Source organism: Pleuronectes platessa, chromosome 2 (assembly GCF_947347685.1).
Source record: "Pleuronectes platessa chromosome 2, fPlePla1.1, whole genome shotgun sequence".
Lineage (NCBI taxonomy): Eukaryota > Metazoa > Chordata > Actinopteri > Pleuronectiformes > Pleuronectidae > Pleuronectes > Pleuronectes platessa.
The window spans coordinates 5,222,986-5,245,422 of NC_070627.1; the positions used below are offsets into that span (position 1 = coordinate 5,222,986).

Below are 22,437 nucleotides of genomic sequence, written 5' to 3' on the forward strand. Positions count from 1 at the left end.
AAGTGATACGCCAGTCAACACATGGTGGTGCATGTAAAACCCCCCCTCGTGAAGAGAAGGCATGTTGAATATACAGAACACAGGTAATACTCTGCATCTTAAAAAAAAAAACCTCCTCAGCTGATGGTTAGTGCCGGTGATGCTCATCAGAATTCCACCGGTCCTTCTGTGCAGCTGGAGATTCCTCTGCTGCCGCGGCGTCGGTGGGAATCTACGTGTTGATGCGTCTCAGAGCCGGCGTCAACGTGGTTCTGTGAAGTATTCATATTCATATTTCATATTCATATTTAAGCCGCCTTACGAGGAGCAGAGTGCTGCATGTTGAACAGACGGTTCTTCTGGGTGGATGTTAGAGATTTTCCATTCCTTTCCTCCTCCTCCTCCTCCTCCTCCTCCTCCTCCTCCTCCTCCTCACCCCCACGCTCCTCTATAACGCTGTGAAGCCCCCGATCACATGTTTTCTCTTTACACGGCCGTGACATACGTGCTGGGATCCCTGGAGAGATTTGCACACGGGGCTGAAGACATGATATGTATGAGCTTTTCTACCTTATTTGCCTCGTCTGACTCACGAGAGCCACGGGGGGGGGGACCGTTCAGGTTCCACTTTAAGTGGAGATTCTCTCAGCGGGTTTCACGCGTCCTTATGAAAAATAGATAGAGGTGGATTGGAGGATTTGTTTGAGTCGGTTTTATTTTAAACATCTGAGCCCGGCACGTTCCCGGCTCTCCCTCCTGCTGCTGGCGCTGTCACCGCGGCTCTTCCTATATGATTAACCCAAAGATGACACGCCGTCTCAGAGCAAACCCCCAGAGTGCACGGAGCCGGTGGAAGAGGATTTTGCATTTTGTGTGTCTGTTGGAATATTGTTTGACGAACGCTCTCTTGCCCTGTCCCCTCCGCAGCACCTCCAAACAACATATCAGTGGTGGCAGAGAACTCTCCGGCCCCCTTCAGTCGATACCAAGCCCAGAACTTCACCTTGGTCTGTACTGCGAAGGGGGGGAAGCCGGCCCCATCGGTGAGTAGCTACACTGAAGACACACAATGCTGCTCGTCCACTGTTTGTCACCCTGTTGTGTTAACATGGGGGGAAGAACCTGAAGTGGATGTTGTTAACATGTTCTTTTCTCAGGGTTTTGTAGATTTATCGGCACTCACATGTTTTTCCATTTCCCTGCCGAGGTCCTCTTCTAAAAGCGTCACAATGCAAAGGTTCCCTCTTTGTGTAACACCAAAAAGGAATTGTGTTATTTCAAGGTATATAAACGACCTTGTGTCGCTTTAAGAGATTTTCTAAATGACCGAGACAACAGCTCGATCCTTAATCTATACATCATCATTAAATGCACAACATGCCACACACACACACACACACACACACATGTATCCCTGCAGTCGTTTAAAGAAGCCGTCACCCGTGTGGCTGTTTCCTTCCGTGCAGATTGACTTGTGATTGATTAGCAGCACTAATTTAGTCGTGCGATGTGAAGTCATTAAACAGGTGGAGTCAGATTCAGGAAACAGACACATTAGTTTTATTGATGGTCACATTCAGAGTGATTCATCTAATCACCGCGACACCATAGTAATGATCGCACACACAATATTGTTGCAGAAACACAACAGCGTGCACATGCAGTCAAGTACACACACACAGATGCACACAAACCACATGCACCTTTATTCTCACCTTGTAAGAAAAGCACGGTCTTGCAGATATGCGAGGCGTGTGTTTCTCCGTGTTGAGGCACATGAGCTCACCGACGCTGTTTGAGAGCAGCGGTCTCTGGCTGTTTGCTCCCACCGGCTCATTAATCATTGTCCATGGGTGTTGCGGTAATGGACTCCAGACCCTGAGCACGCCTATCTCATGCAATTATGAGCCCAGTGAGAGGTGAAGACAAGGTGAATATGATTTCCGTCTCTCCCAAGCACTTCCTGGTTGATGGTGTGCGGAGGGAGCTTCTCTCTCCCCCCCGCCCCGCCCCCCCCCCCGTTGTGATTTCACAGGAAGCCTTAAGCCATTAAAGCTCAGAACTGCCACATCCCCCCCCCCCCCCTCCCCTCCCCTCAAGGCTTAATGGAGGAGAAGAGATCTGAGAGGTTTCAGCCGGTCGGAGAGGACCCCGGACTGTCTCTGTGTCACTGGCCAAGTCACATTGTTGATGAATACCAGCTGTGACAGAGGGGTTGTGTGTGTGTGTGTGTGTGTGTGTGTCACTGTGACAAAGTGTGTTCCCGGAGACGTCTCCCCGTAGCAGCAGGGCAGGTGGTGTCTGTCTGTGGTGACTTTTTTTTTTTTTTCCCCGGCCCTAATAGCATCACAGCCGTGCCGCCTCGATTCCTTCCAGGTGTGTAGCTGAGATGAAGGCAGGTGTTGTCTGAGCGAGGACACTGGAGGTAGAGAGGTTTGAAGTAGAAAATAGACCCCCCCCCCCCTCCCCCATCATTTCCCACCTACTCTAAAACTTTGGGTAAAAAACTACAGACAGTGGCTGTGTCTGGATTCAGGAGCTGACAAGCAGGACCATTTCAAAGGCTCCTCCAGTTCCTCTCATCCCTGGAAATACAGCGGGTGGATCAACCTCAGGGTCAAACTCTCCCAGGATTCATTTCACTTCGGGGACAAACCGAGGTGATTTATGCCGTCAAGCGATGAAACATCTGATAACAGCTGACGGTACATATATATATATAAAGAAACAAGGGTTATCAAATAGTTCTGATTATGTCCAACTGCAGCTCTGATGCTAAAGGCCTCAGCAGTAGGGGCGGGACAAGAGGGTGACGCCGATCAAGGAAATCCTCGGTTCAGCCTTTAGGATCTTTGCATCACCCGAGGACGTCCTTCATCGTAAGCAGTCTGTGGACTGGGACAGACAATGTCTCGCGATTGGATCTCAACACCTGTCAATATTGACGTCATCAGAGAGAGTCAAGCCCAGTGTGCACACGCACTCACACAGTCCTGTGAAGAGGTTTACTCTGACACTAGTAGAAACACCAGAGTGAAGGTTGTTTAATGTTCGTTGTGCTAAAAGCATTTAAAGTATTTGCTAAAATCATGATTGTGAGTCATTGTTGGATCTAGAGAAACATCTGAGGACTCGAGCTGACGCATCTCACGTGTGTGGATGAAGACTAATTCCAGCGTTGCCTGTTAGACTTGCTCTGGATCCTATAGACCAACACACAGTGTTTACACTGACATGATGCAAGGAATGAGGCAAACTCTGCCAATCTCCAGAAAGTGAGTATGAAAGCACTTCCAACTCTAAAGTTACTTTGCATCAGTGGGGAGTTGACCGTGCGTTACAAGTTACACTGTTGGACTAAATCAAAACTTGGTAAACAAACTCTGATGGATGGATTTCAGAAACCCAGAATCACCAGACGCCCTCAGTCCTGCTAATGTCTCTTTAATCTCCTTCGAGATCTGATTCCATGTAGCAGGAAATATTAATTTCTAATTGACACCAGAAAAAGAGTGGAGTCCTTTGAGAGGTGAAGCTTGCTCTCATGTTTTTGTTTGGTTTACCCTCAGTGAAAGGTTGTCTAGAGTTTCCCTGTTACATCACTGCAGATTCATTCGGTAGCAAACTGTAATTAAATACTTCAGACGACTTGTCAAAGGACAGTTGAATGATAGAGAGATAAAAACACTGTGACATATTTCCTAATCGTTATCAATATATGATTAGGTTTATATAAACTCTAACTGTGACCATTTGTTCTCTTTATGCTGGTGTCCATGGTCACGCTGCTAAAAAAACAACACAACCTCATTATTGTCCTGTTTGTAAGTGTTTGCCTGAACGAGGCCGCTCCAGTTATGTGACTGCAAACTTCAAACGGCCGCCTCTCCTCCTTGATGAAACTCATTTAGTCTTTGTCGGCGCCGCTGCCCCGAGGCTCGTGGCAGAACGAGCTGTTGTCAGCTCTATTTTCAATGTCACATCATCGAGAGCCGGCTCTCAGCAGAGAAGAGAAACTGGTCTGATTCATCCAGCCGGCGTTTAACTGCTGCTAAACATTCTGTGACATTTCAAACACCTTAGTTTTCTTTGTTAGTGAAATAAATCAGCTCCTCGATGAACTGAATATAGACATTTCTCGATCATGTGACGCGTGTACATGAATTCATCTGCCGTGTATTTTGTCCTGTATAGAATATCTTTGTGTTTTAGGGTCATGAGTCCTTTATGGAAATCAGGAAACGCTGAAACTGACAATAAGTCAATCGTCATAAATATTTATTAAACCTGCATTTATCTGTTGGTCAATGTTGTAAACAACGCTGTACCATATAGTCTGTTTAAATAAACCAAAACACATGATAGACCCCAAAAGTGAAGCCAGTTCATCTCGATCGCCCCCTGGTGGCTGACTGCAGTACAGGGCATGAATCCAGCCTCCTCCATGTTAGTGCATAAGACATTGACCAAAATAAAAAGACAAAGTATGCGTCGAGTAATTGTTTTAAAGAAGGTTTCTATCAGTGTAGGTTGTTCTGATCACACGGACGTATGTTCAAGTGTAAATGTCTAAACCAGGGGTCTTCAACGTTTTTCAGGCCAAGGTCCCCCAAACTGACGGCGAGATGGAGCAAGGACCCCCTACTATATAAATTGCATAAAATAGTGTTTATATTATTCTGGGCCTAGTGCCATGTATAAACATAGCTACCCTGTTATTGTGCATTCATTACTACCCTTTTGGGTAGTAGCATGCTCACATTAGAAAGGTGGCTCAGACACCTCGCAAATCCTCTCAGACTTATTTTTCAGTTACAGTAATGTTTTTTTTACATTGTACAGTGTCTATTTCTTTGTAAATTTTTAAAAATCTAAGCAAAAAAAAGTCAAACAAACAACTTTTAGGTACAAATACGACCATCTACAGAGTTTGGTCCGCCATCTTTTATTTTTGAGCTTCGCACTCTAGACGTGAGCATAAACACGATCTGATTGGCTAGTGCCTGTGCTGTCGTATTCAAAAAAATTCAAAAAAAAAATTCTAAATAAAATAAAAAATTGACTTATCAACCAAAAATTTCGCGACCGCCCTGCAGTACCCCCGCGGACCCCCTAGGGGTCGCGGACCCCCTGTTGAAGACCACTGGTCTAAAGTTTGACGGGGGTGAAATGTCCTGATCGACAGTTCAGACCGACTCAGAGAAGGCTGATGTGTGTGCGTGGGTTTTCTCTGGGTGCTCCGTCCTCCACCCACACACCGAACATGCAGATTGATGCTAATTGGAGCCTCTAAATTGCCCTTAGGTGTCAAAGTGAGTGTGGACGGTTCGTCTCCATGTGTCAGCGCTGCGATGAAGTGGAAACCAGGGTGTAACCGCGTCTGGCCCAGTGTCAGCTGGGCTTCAGCCCCCCCCCCCCCCCCCCCCCCCGCCACCCTCATAAGGAAAAGCTGAACAGATAAAACACAGATGACTATTTAAGGATTTGGTCAAGTTAGCGTTTCTTCTCAGACATTAAAAAAAGTTTGCTTTGTTTCCTGATTCCAGAAAATACAAACGATGCAGATTCTCATCTTCAGTTAACAGAAAGGGAAGAGAGAGAGAATAGGTAGGGAAGATGAGAGCCGCTCATTATGCTGCGCCCAGATCAGCTCCAATCCTTTCAAGTAATTAAAACAAAACAGCCGCCGAGGCAACACAATCTTTCTCCTGTAAATTATATTTTCACCGTCACATTTTTCGCATAGATATTTCTAAATTCTCTATTTTTACCTGTTGCATTTTAATACCTAAAAATATGTGTTGGGAATGAAAAATAATGAGCCGACATCAAAAAGGTTGTGTAGCAGGGGGGAGGGGGGGGGGGTAGTGAGAGAGGAAAATCTGCATCTGTGTGTCAGACCCTCGTTTGTCGTGTGGACCTGAGCCTTGTCGTGTGGACTGTGAGTCAGAGCTTTGTACTTTGTGTACACGTGTGAACATCATCAGGGTTTTGTCACCGCTGTGTTTGGAGCCTTGTTGTCTCAGATCACTACAGAGTTCACTTCACCTCCTCGAACAAAGGAAACACGAGAGCTTTTCACACAACATTTAATGAGACGTGTCTTTTTTTTTTTACACTAAACAGAAACGTGAGCTTTTTGTTTGTTTAGATAAATTTGCTTTGGCTCCACACAAAGAAATGTAACATCCCTTTTGCATCCTCCCAGCATCCAGTGTAATGAAAGTAATGAAGTTCATCCAACTCGGCTGCTGCTGCTGCTGCTTGTACTAAAATCAACAACGGTTTTTAGAACTGTTCCCTCTTCTGGTTCATCGTGTTCCTTTGATCCTTAAATGTCAAATCAGGATGAAGCAAAAATAAATGAGCACAGCCAGCGTGGCTGCACGGGTAGGTTTGCTTTTTGTGTTGGTTTTTTAGTTTTCTAACAAAGGAAGAGGCTGTTATAGTAACAGTTAATGATTAATTGGATTAAGTTTAACCTAGTTTATGCTGTGTTAGGAAAATTAACTAATTGGTTGAAACTTTTTGCAGACCTGTCTAAGACTCCATGACCTTTCTATATACCTGTTTGACCTTTCCATTACTTATTGACTGTCCAAAGAACCCAATGGAAATGTATGTAAATCATTTGTTACTGTGCTTTAGTTCCTGTCTTAAACTACTCTACAGAACCAGTCTGAACTGGCTCAGGCAAACTTCCTTGTCCTCCTATATAAGACCCTTGTATTTGACTGATCTCCATCTTCACTCTGAGATCCTTAGGACTCTCGGTGTGTTGATCCTTTCTGCAGAAAGCCCGTTATTAAATACACATAGATAACTTTGTGGTTTCCAGCCTCTTGTATCTCCAGATTTCCATCACAATGCTCAATCCTGCTAACAAACAAACAAACAAACAAACAAACGGTATCAACATCATCCTGTTGATGGTTACTTCCTGTTTGAGAAGGACCACGACACTTTGCACTCTGCTATGAAGTGTTTGTGATGTATGATTTTGAGAAACATTCTTTAAATCATTCAAGTATGTCTCATTTTTCATCCTGGTATTCTGTCGAGATAAAAGTTAATGCTGACTTGGTCACGAGGAAGAGAAATATGGAAGTTTATCGTTCACACCGTTTTTATTCACATACAGCAAATTCACCATAGTCGTGATTATGTTGTGTTAAGTTTACTTTTTATTACATAATCTCCCAAAATCTGTGTCTTCACATCAGATTTGTCAGAAGCCTTTTACCTCGCACTAACTTTTTTGGAGAAACCCAACATGCCAAACTCCCCCTGGTGCAGTTTGGAGAGAGCAGGATGTGCGATGGACTGCATGTGTGGAAAGAGAGAGAGAGTGTGGTATTGTGTTTGGAGACGTGTCTGCATCTGACGCCACTCCAGCACGCCGCTGACATATCGGTAATAGCTTCCCAGTGCCACTCATTAGAACATCCTCGGAGTACAAGCAAGCACTGATTGAAAAGAGGCAAGATAATGACAGTTAATAACACCAAGGAAAGCTGATGAAGTCATAGTTCAGGCTGCCTCTCTCTCTCTCTCTCTCTCTCTCTCTCTCTCTATCTCTCTGCCCTCGCTCTCTCGCTCCTTCTCTTTCATTGAAATCACTCTGTCACCGTGAAAATTACCACCTCGTCCCTTTGACACCGCCGTGATTAATTGCAGCTGCACATATAGGTGTGTGTGTGTGTGTGTGTGTGTGTGTGGACCATTGCGCGATTGTTAAGTTTTTCAAAAGCCAGGGTTCTGAGTTCGAGGTTGTCGGGGGGGGGGGCTTGGCAGTCGGCGGAGTGCAGGTGCTTCCATCACCGTCTCTTCACTGACACACAAACCGAACCCCCCCCCTCATCACATGCCATCACAGCTTAATGTCACCGCCGCCATGGAACTGTGTGCGCCGGGGCCACTGCTCAGAATCACATCTCTCTTCTTTCACTGCAGCGGGAAGCAAGTGCTGGTTTCATTGTCTGCACACATTGGACAATGGAGTATTTTGGGATTTATCACAGAGGCGTGATTGATAATCACTTTACTCGGTGCAGCTACACTGTCTCTGAGAGGACAATGTGACAGCCGAGCCAGAGACGCTCAGAAATCCCCTTTTTACATGAGAGTGAGCAGCTCTTTCCAAGCCTGTTGAAATTAACAGGCCAATTTGTTGATTGAGGACATTATCGCTATTTCAAAACCTCTCATGCATCCTCCAAAAAAAACTACAAATACAGTTTTAATCCTGAGAGAATATGTTTTGAATATGTCCCGATTGCATTCCCGGCCGTGTCAGAGGTCGAGCAGTGGTTTGTGTGCTGCTCTATAATCGTACATTTTAAATCCTCTTGTGTCGATACTCGGATGAACGGATGAAAGGAAACTCGAGCGGAACCCGAGTGCCCGTGTCACTTTGTGAGACGCAGCCGTTTACTGGAGACACGTCTCACACTGAGAGACGTCCTCAGCGTCAGTCTTGGCAGCTTTGTAATCACTTTTGGAAAAATTAATCAGTCGTCGCTCCGCCATTTAATCAGAATGAAAGAAGTGATGTTTTCTGTTATCTCTCTGCCTGTCAAACAAGGACATGTGTTGAATTCGATTTTTAGCAAATTATTAGGTGGCTCGGAGAGGAAGGCAGAGCGAGTGTAGAGCGAGTGTAGAGCGACGACAGATGTCCCCGTGTTTGTGCTCAGATTTGAAGATGAATTGAGGATTGAGTGGCTCATTTTGTTTGTGCGCACAGCGTGGTCTCTCTCTCTCTCTCTCTCTCTCTCTCTCTCTCTCTCTCTCTCTCTCTCTCTCTCTCTCCCTCTCTCTCTCTGTGTGTTAAGCTGCTCCTAACTGTCCAGAACATTCGCAAATGCCACATAAATCATTTCAAAAAGTCCCTTTTATAACTTTTGAAAACTTCGTTCCACTTAGGCAAATTGTTTGAATATTTTAGTTGGGCAATAATTGGACATTCAAAATTTGGAACCAGCACATGCAGTAAGAATCTTTTGTGGCGAGCTGGATGGACAAAACATAAAATGTTAGAAAAAGATAAAATCCACAAACCGGAGGCTAAAGGATTTATCTGGCGAAGTTGTTTCCAGCTCCGACTTCTGACAGAGAAACAGAGACGCCACCTCAAATACCCACAATCCATTTTGAAAAAATCACGTGATGTTGATCAGCAAGACAGACTATCTACATATTATGGTGGATATCATAATAAATATCCATAGTAAAATACAAAATCTAAGATCACATATAAAATTCATGTCACATCATTACAGGTTCAGGCTTAATATCTGTCATATACAAACTATTAGAGGTGTCCCTGTCTAGTTACAATGGGGAGAGTCATACTAGCACCATAGATCAATCAGGCAGATATGTATAACAATATCAATACAAATAACTGATATTATACAAGTGTGTATTTCAGGGATATTAACAGTAAAGTAAAGATGCTCAACTTGAACAATTTATATCTTAAAGTTATGTTACTTTATTTCACACAACATAAATGAAGGTTTGATAGAAACCAGTCAGGGCTTTTTGGAAAACCACAAATAAAAATACAAGACATGCAAAATCTAAACAGAGGGTCGGCGGTTCGATCCCCAGCTCCTCACGTGCTGATTGGGTGAGAGTCTAAACTGTACCGTGAGGAGCTCTGAGTGGTCATCAACACATCACCACACCTTGTACTCGCTGTGTGTTTTACTGGTGCACCAGTCCCAGACACTTCTGATCAGCCACCGAGTCCGAGTGCTATGAAAAATCATATTCAACACCGACTGCAGCAGATCGCTCAACCCCTCGAATACTCTAATTCCTACACTTGCCTGTTTGTATCTGTGTCTCGAGTATTTCCATCACGTTCATCACGTTCTGTTCTCAGGGATGAAAGGGGGGGGAATGAAAAAAGGCTCAGAACTGCAGCATAAAGACGCTGAAATCCAACTTCACTCACTCGCCCTCAGCCACGTATCAGTCGTCCCGTTCCCTCAGGCTTTGATGGAACCTTCATTGATTTCCTTTTCCTGTGGCTCAAGCAGACAGATGGCGTGAGAATCCCATTGAGTCACGATGAGATCTCTGTGAACGGGCAAACTGAGGCTCGATGTTCTGTCGGAGCCGACAACTGAATAAAAGCTTTTACTTCCGACTCAGCCACAGCACACAGCACGTTTAATCAATATTTTCTTGTTGATATTTATAGAAACAAATCAGTTCTGTGGGCTCACCGAATTAATTCCCTGATTACACCGACGCAGGTGCTTTTTGTGCCACGGCGCAATTTTGTGCGACAAACACTACAGGAGCAGGTGCCCTGATCGTTCCAAGCCCCCCCCCCCCCCCCCTGTCCCTCCGCCTGCTGCGATAACTAATGACGTGTTTTAATGCACAGCGACAAAAGAAAAGGCTTCTTGGCTCCTCGGCAAGTTGTCGAGTCGCCGCAGGAGCTGAGAGGTGCAGACGCATCAGGGTCATTGTGTATCCGACGTTGATGTTTCTACTTCTCGGTGCATTATTGGATTTTAGAGGTAAATGCAGATTAAAGGTATTCAAAGCTCTCTCGTGGTGAAATTCAATAGAATGAACCCTGTGCTTCATTTGTAATAATTGCTCTATGGAATAATTGTATTGAGTCACACAGTTAGAGGACTGTTAGTTCTAAACGTTGACAGGTAGAAACTGTAGCTGTCGAAATGAATGAGAAATGATGAAGCTCTGTTTCCATGGGCACGGGGACATGTGTGCGTTTGATTTGCAGAATAACGACACAAGTTTGTATGAAAACCTGACGCGACCACACAAAGCTAATTGGAAATCAATAAATCAATCAAATTTTATTCATATAACATCTTTCAAACTGTTCAGATTCAGCTCAAAGTGTTTTATAGGTTTTTGAGGATGTTAAATTATATTAAAATGAAGTAAATTGAAATTCAGAAAACATTCAAATTCAAAAACTATTGCATAGTAAAGCAATCAATAATAGAAAAGACAATAATGAGAGAAAATATAATCAACACATACAATTATCAACACGACAAGTGTAGCAAAACAAAATAGAATAGGATGAATAATAATGATCAAATGTAGATAATAAACCTTCAAATGATATAATGCTTCTTAAAAGCCAGGCTAAATAGGTTTGTTATAAGTTTACATTTTGAAGATATCAAATAATTGTTCTAGTGTCACCATTTGATCGGGTTCTGTTTTGTGGATCAGCTGAAGGAGAAGAACCAGAGGATCTGAGGGGACATTTCTGATCAGTGGTCACTAGTTGGTCCATCCAGCGCCTCATCAACCAACAAAACAATCTTGGATAAACAACACAAACAAACAAGTAACACAACTGTTGGTGTGATACTCAGGGAGAGAAATGACGTCACTACTGAGTTTCTCTCCACAGGATAAAAAAAAGCTGTTTTCCCCGACACACTGAACACGTGTTCTTGAAATTAAAATCCGAGTGGAGCATCACTCCTCAACTCTGTCCGAGCATTGAGGTCAATTAGAGCGGAAGCACCTCCGCTTGCACCTCGGAGGAACCAGGCTGCACTTACCCTTTGGTTTGTATTTTATAACACTGTCGCATATGAGTGTGTGTGTGTGTGTGTGTGTGTGTGCAGTCTAGTAGGTGCACTAATTAAAATCTAAGGTTGAACTTGTAGGCACAGTCATTAGTCATCTTTTAACAACAGACTGCCGCGGTGTGAGGCCTCGGAATCTTCCCTTCCAGGGTCATTTATTATCAGCCTTGATGGGCCCAGTGGAAAAAAGAAAACTTCAGGTGCTAATTCCGGTTATTCCCTAATGAAACACGGAAGCTGATTAGATTTAATGAAAATCTATTGCAATAAAAAAGGGAATGTACTGTTGGTGCACCCAACCTCTGCAGTCACATCCCAACTGCAGGTAGATGGGGCCACAGAGCAGTGGGAGCCTCACTGGTTCGGGAGCGCCGGGTTCTTTTTGGAGCCGTTAAACATTTTATAATTTATTTTGATATTCTCCATTTATTTTTAAGCCACGTTTACCGACAACAGCCCCGGATGCCTTTGAGCAAGGTGCCCGGCCCCCGCGCAGGGGAGGGTGCAGCAGCCGGCTCTGATGGCAAAGCATTAGACGCTTTTTAGAGCCGGCTATAAATACTGTGATTCAACCCGGCAGCACAACGCAGCTTGTAATATAATGATGCTGCATCTGTCGCGGCAAACATAGCCGCAGCAAAACGCCGAGAACCCCGGCACAGACAGACAGCTCCCATCCATCAGCCGTTTAAAAATAAAAAAGTTGTTAGAATAAAGTTGGAATTGAATCAGACGGATGAATCCCTGCGTTTAAAAAGAGTAAATCCCTCTTTTTTAATAGATGAGCTGATAATTTCATTTGTTCGTGGAATTGAGGAAAGAACACGTCTCTTCATTTTTAAAGGTGAATTATTTTGTTTCCCCTCCTCGCGAGGAGCTCGACGTTGTTAATATGTATCGTGGTCCACGGATTAAAGAATCCATCCAGATTGCAAAAAATATAAAAATATCATTTGGAGTTAGTCCTCGGGGGCCCGGCCTTACCCTGATTTGTTTATACTCATTAGTGCTGTTTACCCACTGGAGGCCCGGGCCCTAGAGGTGGCACGGTATCAAAGCGAGCTGCAACCACCTCCTCACACAATACCAGGGAAACGCTGTGTTTACAATAATGACTCTCTGATCTTTGGCAAATTGAAATTCAAATGTCCAATGGTTGCTCTGAAAAGGAATGTGAGCTTAGTCCCCCCCCCCCCCCCTTTATCTGCAACAATGAAAAACTAAAAAAGAAAGACGCCATATTTGTTTCTAAAATATCAACACTGCAGGCTCCGGTGATACAAACCTTATTGCTAATATCTGCAGGTCATGTGCTGAAAGGGAAGCAGTGAATTTCGTCGTAGTGAGAGATTGTTGAGAGACTCGAGAAATGATGAAGAAATTCCTGTAATATTCTGGGATAAGCCTGAAAGTGGAATCTCAGGCTGCTGCAGGACCGACTCAGCAGACGAGCCAATTCTGAAATCATCCTCTAAAGCTGATCAATACTTTCATGGTCCGGCGTATTCCTCTCTGCACGGGGGCTGCACTTTTCAGCACTTTTCTGTAGTGGTGGCTCGATAATGGAAACAGGTTTCTGTTTTCAAATGAGACGCCCCGTTAGAACCCACTGTTCACTGACCTGCTCCAGTGCTTAGAAGGTGGCGACTGACTGGAGAACACGTCGGAGCATTTTGTAGCCGCGGAGTCGTTTATCGTGATCAAGAGTTTGTGAAAGAAAGAAAGAAAGGAAGAAAGAAAGAACGAAAGAACGAAAGAAAAGAGTCGCTGTCGGACGTAATGTGCCAACTTGTGTGTCTTTGTCCCCAGTTTTTCCTTCGGCAAATTTAAGCCATTTTTAGAGATGAGAAATTGTCCAGAGAATTGGGTCTCATGTTTGAAAAGTCATCAACACGGCCATTCACCTGAGTTCTCATGAGGGGGCAGGAAAAGCTCCGGAGAATCTCACACACATTCCCTCTGTATGACTTCAGGAGATGGTTCAGTCCATGTCTGGAAGCAGCCGTACAAAGTGTTATAAAACCTCTCGTCTCTCTCTCTAAACTGCTCCTTGTTCCCTCTCAGGTGTACTTCAAGCGGGACGGCGAGCTGATCGAGGTGATCTCCTACACCCTGCCCTCCTCCAGCGAGCAGGGCGGCGGCTCGGCGGGGGTGAGAGGCGCCAGGCCGCTCATCAGCCGGGACCTGGACGACACCAAGCTGCAGCGCTCCCTCTCCCTCCTGGACCCGGAGGGGCGGGCGGCCCGTCTCTACACGGAGATCCCCCAGCGGGTGCACACCCAGGGCCAGCAGGCCTCCGAGCCCAGCCCGGCCACCGAGGTCATCCCGGAGACGGTGGTGAGCCGGGAGTTCCCGCGCTGGGTGCACAGCACCGACCCGCTCTACTACTTCAGCCACACTCACATCCCGCAGAGCGACGGCTCGGTGGTGGTGCAGGCCCGGCTCACCTGGACCCTCAATCCTCAGCTGGACAACGACGCCCTGTTCAGCTGCGAGGTCAAGCACCCGGCGCTGTCCATGCCCATGCAGACAGAGGTCACCCTGGGTGAGTAGCCTCCACACGGACTCACTGCTTTCCGGTGGTATCTCAATCATCTGTCCTCTATCCCAGCGGTCGCCAGCCTTTATTGCGCTACAGGAAACAGAAAACACAAAGAGACAGAAATTAACAAACTAAAATGACAGGACGTCACAGAACGGATACCAAAGCTCCATCAAGCTCCATTAAAAACATCATTTTGCGATCTCCAGCAGCTGATCTGAAAACAGAGAGGCTGGATTCAACTTGTTTGTTGACAAATGGGTCCGACAAACACCGTGTGGGTTTGTGTTTAGCGGAAAAGTCACGTGACTGAGACAAGCGTCTTGACATGCGTAAAGCATGAGTCGCAACGGAGAGGATCTGGTCATTTTTCAAAATAAAACAGCCGTTCAGAATCAGATAATAAATAAAGCAGAAAAAATTTAAGTTGTTTATTCTTTCTGTGCGGCCCGGGACCAAATGACCCACGGCCCGGTATTGGTCCACGACCCGGGGGTTGGGGACCACTGCTCTATCCCACCTAGAAGCACCGAGATGCACTCTTTTCTTTCTCCTCTCCCTGTTTCCCTTTGCAAACCCACTGGGTCTCCTTATGTCTCCCTTGCTAACGTACTCAGAACAACACTGATTTTCATTTGACGCCACTTAATTGTGTTACGATCGGCAGCAGATTGCGAGTTTAGTGGCAAATGCTAAAAGCCCTCGAGTGAGTGACAGGGCAATTCATGGAGCTGTCGGTCCGTGGATTGAGTTTACTCAGCGGCGTTATTGAAGGAGTCAAACTGAATTAGAGAAGTCAAACGAGAATCCAGACACGCTGACCAACGGGATGTCGGAGGAGAGCGGATCTCAGAAAACCTGGATGAGCCTCTAAGCTCCTCAGTCGGTGCACTCGAGTCTCTTGAAGGAGGAGTATAAATTACTCCACCTTTCCTTTCAAGGAGAGAAACACTGTGAGGTTTCTTATTTGTTCATCAGCAAACTGTCCAAGCAGAAAAAAGACGCAGTGACGTAGAAAAACACGGAGTCGAACTTTACCTTTTAGTGCCTGTGTGTGTGTGTGTGTGTGTGTGTGTGTCTCTGTGTGATCCAGAATAGACAAACACCCTGTCTGATTAGTTTAATTCTCTTTTAATCCAAACTCAGACATGGCTTCCAGCAGAACCAATTAACACTTCCAAGGTAATAAGTCGGCCTGCCACAATAAAACAGAGACGTTATCTTCCAGGAGATGCGAGCGGTGATTGAAAGGCGGGGGGGCGGGGGGGGGGGGGGCGCTCCATGTTTGCTTGCTGCTTTGTGTGTCGCTGTCAGCGTTTTATCGCACATTACCACCTCCGGTTTAATTAGAAGTGTCCCTCTCACTCCTGTGGTCACTTGCAGCCGACGTGTGGAATCTGTCTTCAGTCTTTAACAGGTTTATAAAATGTCACGTAGGTGTTAACAAACAAAGAGCACTGAGGTCTCCTGCTGCTTTAACCTGAGTCCGTCCTCATGAGTCATGACTCCACGGACAGAAAACAAATCTCACAACGCATCTCACCTGGTTGAAGAAAGAGAGAGAAAAGTCCTGGATCCGCCCATTTATGCAGATCTGCTCCAAAATCATATTCGTTATGTCAGCCAAGCACTGGTGGTAGTTGCCGATGTCTATTTCTTATAGTGGAGGAACTGGTTTGTAGCCCAGTTACCATACAAAAACCCCTTCTCTGCTAAGATCCATATTTTTTATTTACACACACTCATAGAAATCAAAATCAAATTTGTCAGATTTTCCTTTTTTTGAAACAAGGTCCATCAATTATTTCCTGGGAAATCGGTTAAGATATCTTCCAATGTCAAAGAGAGTGAAAGAACATTTCCTGGATCCGCCCCTTTGTCTCGGTCACTCTGAAATGTAATTGGTTCTTTTTTGGCTCATGTTTCATCCTATGAAGAATTTTGCATAATTATAATCACAAACAAACTGGTGAATAATTAAAATTCCTTAATTAAGGTCATTAGTTTGAATTACAATTAATTTTAATGATGTAAATCAATTCTACAGAGTAAAGCTCACTGTATTTGCAGCTCACAGGCACTTGTGGTTGTAGAAATCTATACATTTGCATTATGAGAACTCCTTTGGTTTGAACTTCAATAACTGGAAGTAGCAGTGAATCTTCATCATTAGTGCAGCTTTCTCCTGATGCTGCATTTGCAGATCAGAGCTTGAGAAAAAAGAGGAAAGTTTAGTATTTTGTTTTAATTTAATTTCTTGTGCTTTTGCAATTTGCCAAGATGATTTCCTGCCAGAGCCTGTATCTGGGTAAATAGGGTGAATCTACAGGGTCTCAATTAGTGAGGAAGGGCCCCTCCTGTATGATGTTCCTCTTCAATCACCCCCTCTTCAGCTCAGACTGAGAGGAGGAGTGCACAGTGGTTTTCCAGATGAAGATCTCATGCAGGGTAACTCAAAGGACAAAGCTGTCGTCAGTCTGTGTGTTTCTCTTCGTCAGCACATCCGAGGAAAAGACCCAAACTCGACAATAAGCAGCCTCAAGTCCAAGTCCACTGTTTTCTGCTGTGGATATAAACCTGTTAAAATATTCACAAATAGACAATTTCAATTTACAATTTAAGTATTTTTAATTGTCCGCTTACTGCAGCTAATTTAACTCAAATAAACAAGATAAAGAAGTGAAGTTGTCAGGGATGGCTTTCAACATTAATACGTATTGCAATTATGGGAGAGCGAAAATGTACACGTGTATTAAAATAGAAAGTAATAGAGGTAACTTTATTTTTATAGCACCTGTCAAAACTGCCGTCACAGAGTGTTTCACAAAGATGACAAATAAACAACGAGGATGCAAAACAATTAAGCCGTGTGAAATCACAAACAAACCGCAGAATCTCAATTCAAAGACGGAAGATATAGAATTAGAATTAGATATAGAAGATATAGAATTGAAGTGACGTAAGTTTGTGAACCGATATTAATGAGCTGTTTGGTTCAGATCCAAATAAAAATCCCCGATCTAGAGAATTTAGAAGCGGTTTCACACGGGCCCTGTCAGAGTCGTTTGTAGAATCAGTTCATTGTTTGCTTTGATCTGCACATTCGATTTGTTCGATGATGAGATGAATAAAGATTTTCCGTGCAGCTTATACTTTCAATAATTCAATCACATACGCGGAGATGTATAGAACGCTTTCATTTGGTATAGATCGTTTTTTTCTCTTTTCGCAAATGGGAAAAGAGCTCATAGCAGAAAATTTTCCTTTTTTAAAAATGTTAATAACTGTCACTGCGCCAGAGTGGATGGAAATAAAGCAGCAGAGTCTCACGTGCGAGGATCAGAAGGAGGTAGAAAGACACGAGCTGTCTCCTCCAGACAAAGTGTCTCAGTAAGGAGTCCAGCAGCTCCTCTCCTCGTTCACATGTTGACTGTGACACGCCCTGAGGGGGACCAGCCTGGGAAATGGCTGCTAATTGTCAAAGGTGCTAATATCTCTATATCTCTCTCTCTCTCTCTCTCTCTCTCTCTCTCTCTCTCTCTCTCTCTCTCTCTCTCCGGCTCGGTGTCTTTAAATCAACGCCACCTTTGTTCTTTTAAAGGAGACGGAGGGAGCATCAGCAGACATCATGGAAAAAGAGAGGAAGATAGAAAAAGGAGAAGAAGCACGCGTGGATTTCATCTGAGCACATTTATATTACAAAGCTCTAAGTGTATAATTGAGTTGGCTCGCTCTCACCGTGCACACACACACCCACACACACACACACACACACACTATCTCTCTGACTCCTCGCTCTCTCAGGTGTGTTTGGTCAGGAAATGAAAAGGAGGTCCTCGCAGTACCCATAAGTAATAAATCTTTCAGAGATTTAATATTGCCACATGAGACAGAGCGACAGTCTGACAATCGACCAATGTTGTATTACACTTCATGAATATTCATGGAGGGGGGGGGGGGGGGGGTGGGGCAGCTCCGTGCTCACCATACAAATGAACCTGAAGCCGGCGCCAAAAAAGGAAAGAAGGTGCTGCACTTCTCCGAGACCGTGAGGCAGAGGTCTATATCCTGCGCTCCTGGATTCATGAACACGCTGCATCTTAATAATTAAAAAGCGGTTCCTTGCTCCGGTCTTAGCCGAGCGAAGGTGTTTATTATTCAGCGGTATTAGACAAGTGGTGTGCTTCTCATTCCACGCAGCGTGCAGCGGCACACACACAGATCCGGGCGTCCTCACATTTCCCAGTCATTGCTTTGCCAGACTGGGATAATAAAAGAGCAGATGCTCAGTTTAAGGAAGGCGGCTGTGATTTGTGTGTGTGTGTGGGTGTGTGTATGTGTGTGTATTTTTTAGTGGATCGTTTGCGTGGGCGTGTGTGTTTGTGAATATATACAATATGGTTTTCTGTATGTTAAATGCCTGTGTGTTTGTGTGTGTGAATAAAGGTTTGTCGTGTGTTTCTCGTATGTGGTGTGTATCTGTTGGGTTCCACATTCTGAAACCTGTCTCATGTCCCTTCACCTCGTCCTGTGTGTAAGTTGAGTTCGTGAAAGACACACTGACCTCTCCACGATGCAGCCCCCCCCTGCAGTCACTCAGGCCCAGCTTCTCTCTCTCAGCAGAGCCAGTCACCCGGCTAATGCGACAGGTTCCCTTCAACTCCTCGAGTCTGCTGGTGCAGCTGGGCCGACCTGTTGATGTTTGGGCTGTGTAAAGAACACACCTGATGCAGGGTGGGTGGTACTCCCCTCTGGTGGAAGGAGGCATGTTAACTCCCTGCCTCCTTCCACCCCCCCCCCCCCCCCCGACACAAGGAAAGTTCATCCTCTCCAAGCTGCAGAAGTTTAGTCTCGCAGGGGGGCGAGCGCCACCCCCACCCTCAGAGGGAGTCATGTGCCCTGTCAATCACACCGCATGCTGCACTAATCAAAGGTGCTGACGTAGGACACCAACTGTCACTTTGGAGCAAATCCCAGAAAAATCGGCCATCATCTTCCCCGGCCATATGCCTCGCAAAGCTCAGCGTGACGCCACGGCACCGGTATTTAAAAATACCATTCCCTCAGTGTGTGGGCGGTGGAAAGATGCTTCACACCGATATGCCAAAGCCTTCCATCGTGGACATGAGACATTCATCCATGTCGAAACCATGTTCACATGACGTCTGCCAGCTCGGGAGGTTTCTATCTCATCTTTTGGAAGAAAAAAAGTTACTGAATTCTTTTTGGACTTTGCACCAGTTTGCATTGATTCTTTTTCCGGGGACAAACTAATTTGTTGATAGAGAATAACAAGCTGCCTGGTGATGGGGACATCTTTCCAAAAAAAATTTGAATATCTGCCTGTTCCTCCCCCCCCTCCCCCCTTCCCCCCTCCTCAGCGTCGCTTGAATTCCCTCCAACCACCTCGTTTGTTTCTGTTTCATAACGAGATCCCTCAATGTGGAGCGCAGAGCATGGGGGGGGGATGCCACCCGCTCAATCCTATTTACAGATATGACTGCGTGAGTCCTGATCCATTAGTCTGATGAAGCCTCGTAGTCAATCGCTGCCTGAGAAAAAGGCCGCGCCTCATTAGCCACGGTGGACAGTTTGTTTCCAGATTAATGGCGGAAAATTGAGGTCATTTGTCTTTTTTTCTTTTTTTTTTTTATTTATCCTTTAGTTTAACTCATCAATGAAAACAAGCTCCTCGGTGGTGTGATTTATTTATAACCTAATTGAGGGATTCCTGGGGTGGACGTCCACGGGGCCTTATTGATCGGACGCCTGCAGCTTGAAGAACTCACTGCTTGTGCTGCTCGGTGCAATTTGTCCAACATATGGAACCGCGCAGCGTGTGAAGCTCTTATATCCACGGGGGAATTGTTCGTCATCTCAAATGGTGCAGAGCCAGCTTCCATTGGCCTGATGTGGTAAAGTGGGCTGTTTAGCCATAATGAAATGACCTAGCTTCTATTCCACCTCATGCAAATCACTCATTTTATCTTGACACTACAAACACGGGACAATCGCCGGCCCCCTCGCAATCTCACTGCGTTAGCCTGGGCCTGCCCCCCCCCCCCTTCTGCTGCTTGCACCCCATTGTTTTAGAGGGTCCAAATGGAAGCCATCGGGAGGAGGCTGTCCACACCAAGACGAGGGAATTAGCTCTCGGAGTGTCCCTTATCTCGCCGCCGCCACACTCCACCCGATACACTCTCATTCTCCTCTGGTAATGACTACCTACCCAATTTAGTTCCCCTTCTCCCAGAGGAGGAATGAATCCAGCACAGTCCTTGGGATGAAAGAGCCCGCAGGTCCCTCGCCTCTTGCCCCGTGACCTTAATTGACAGGAAATTGTATTTGTCTCTCTCCCTCTGTGACAGAACAGGTGTCCGGCAGGATTTGGTCTCCATGCTCAGTACGATGACCTTTGTCCCTTTGTCTCCTTTTTCTGTGTTTTTCTCATTGCAGCCGCTCCTAAGGGCCCTAAACTCTTCATGTCCCCCACTCGGGCAAAGGTGGGGGACACGGTGCGCATCACCGTCCAAGGATTCCAGGTAGGATCGCCTGGGGTAAGTGCATGGGGCGTTGAGTAAATCAAATATGGGCCTATGATGGTGCATATTGTAAAGCCTGTTCAGTTAGACCACTCTGTCGGGTTCGATGCATTTATAGAGCGTGCAGATTGTCTGGTCAAAGAAGTGTGTATTCCCTCTGCAACATTTTGGATTACACATGTAGGCAGTGAAATAATACTGCAATATTTTCAGGCGGTTTCTGCCATAAAAGCCTCAGGCAGTGAAACTCTACACTGAAACAAACAGAGTCAAAGAAATCAAATCTGAATTGCCTGAAGTCCAAGTTACTCATTCCCCCAGCTCCTGCTCGTCACTGTAAACGTTCCTGCTCTCAGACTTTATGTCTCAGTCGTCAACTGATAAAGAAATAAAAAACAAAGTCCCTGGTGTGATGGCCAGGCAGCTGGTGGAGAGGAGACGAGTCATCCTGACTTAGCCACATGCTAAAGGCTAACGGCACAAATCGCCTTTTGTTCCTACTGCCTCAGGAATCTCTCTCATACGTCAGATTTCTTTGATTCATTTGTATTTCACCTTCTTGCAGGGTTAGGTTTTATGTTTTTCTGCTTCTCACTGACATCTGCACGAGTCCATATCTTCTCCCAGACCATGATATTCTCTTTTTTCTTTCATTGAACAGTGTTAAAACTGGTGATAATAAACAGTCAGGAGTGGAGTACGGCCTTTCGGGCCCTTTGGCAGCGCAGGCATCGGATTCATCAGAAAGTAAATTCCCTTCACTGGACCCCCCGGGCTCCAGGGTTTCATGAGAAGATATGATTGTGCATCAAGATCAATAATTTGGCCTCTTGCAAAAAAAGCCAGTTTCGCCTCTGGTTCAGTGTTTGAGAAATTCTTTATAGATAATCACCCGACAGTGTGGTTTGTTTCTGTTGAATTGCCTTTTGTTGTTGTTGTTCTTGCTTTGTGTTTGAAGTGTGTATTAGATAGGACAACAATGGTTTCTGCGGCACAGTGCACGGATCATAGTTTTAATTTGGCAGGAACTTCTCACTTCCTTGTGGTGTATTTTAAATGACCTTTTCCCAGGAGTCCGTCTCAAAACTAATTTAACCTCACAAACGATTTAAACACAGAGATCGGAGAAGTCTGAAATGAACATTAACATTAACTCCATCGCAAAAAGCAAACCAGTAAGTTGAGTTTTTTATTTTTTATTTAAGTAGGTCACTTGTAGAGGGCACTTTCTGATAGTAAGTGGTCCCCTGTGCCTCAGAAACCACAGAGGAAGAGTAAACTGTCTGTGGTGATATATCCCTACACAACTGTTTCTTTATGCATGTTTTACTTTGTTGGACACGTGATGGTTAAAGTTGTTATCCTTCAATATTGTCACAAACATTCACTTGGACTTATTTAAATAAGTTGTTGACCTCATAAAACCCTTTAACCCTATAAATGCATTATGTTAAAAACTGTATTTCAAATTTGGCACAAAGTTTCACTCGGCCTCACAGACTAACTCGGTAGATGTGGGTTGTCAAAAGGTCAAAGGTCAATGACACAGTGGCCTCCCTAACTATGTTTTTGACCTCTTGGACATTTTGGTAATGCCTATATATTTTGACCAGTTATCACTACGAGCCAAATTTGAATTTATTGGATTTCAGTGGTTAAAGGTTAAGGTCACATGACCTCATATGAGTGTAGAAAACTGCGCTGGTTGGTGGAGGCATGAAACCGTGAATTATTTATATTTTGGCACTGATTCGATTCCCCGCACTTTTGTTATTTT

General features: G+C 45.0%; 1 protein-coding gene across 1 annotated transcript in view; it reads left to right on the forward strand.

Annotated features, from left to right (window-relative positions):
• The window catches only part of igsf21a (immunoglobin superfamily, member 21a), a 105,560-nt gene that overhangs the window by 72,987 nt on the left and 10,136 nt on the right, over positions 1 to 22,437 (forward strand). Inside the window, exons 5-7 of the mRNA XM_053444773.1 lie at positions 907 to 1,022; positions 13,641 to 14,121; positions 20,575 to 20,660. Of these exons, the coding sequence (XP_053300748.1) occupies positions 907 to 1,022; positions 13,641 to 14,121; positions 20,575 to 20,660 (683 nt within the window). The remainder of the gene's footprint in view (positions 1 to 906; positions 1,023 to 13,640; positions 14,122 to 20,574; positions 20,661 to 22,437) is intronic.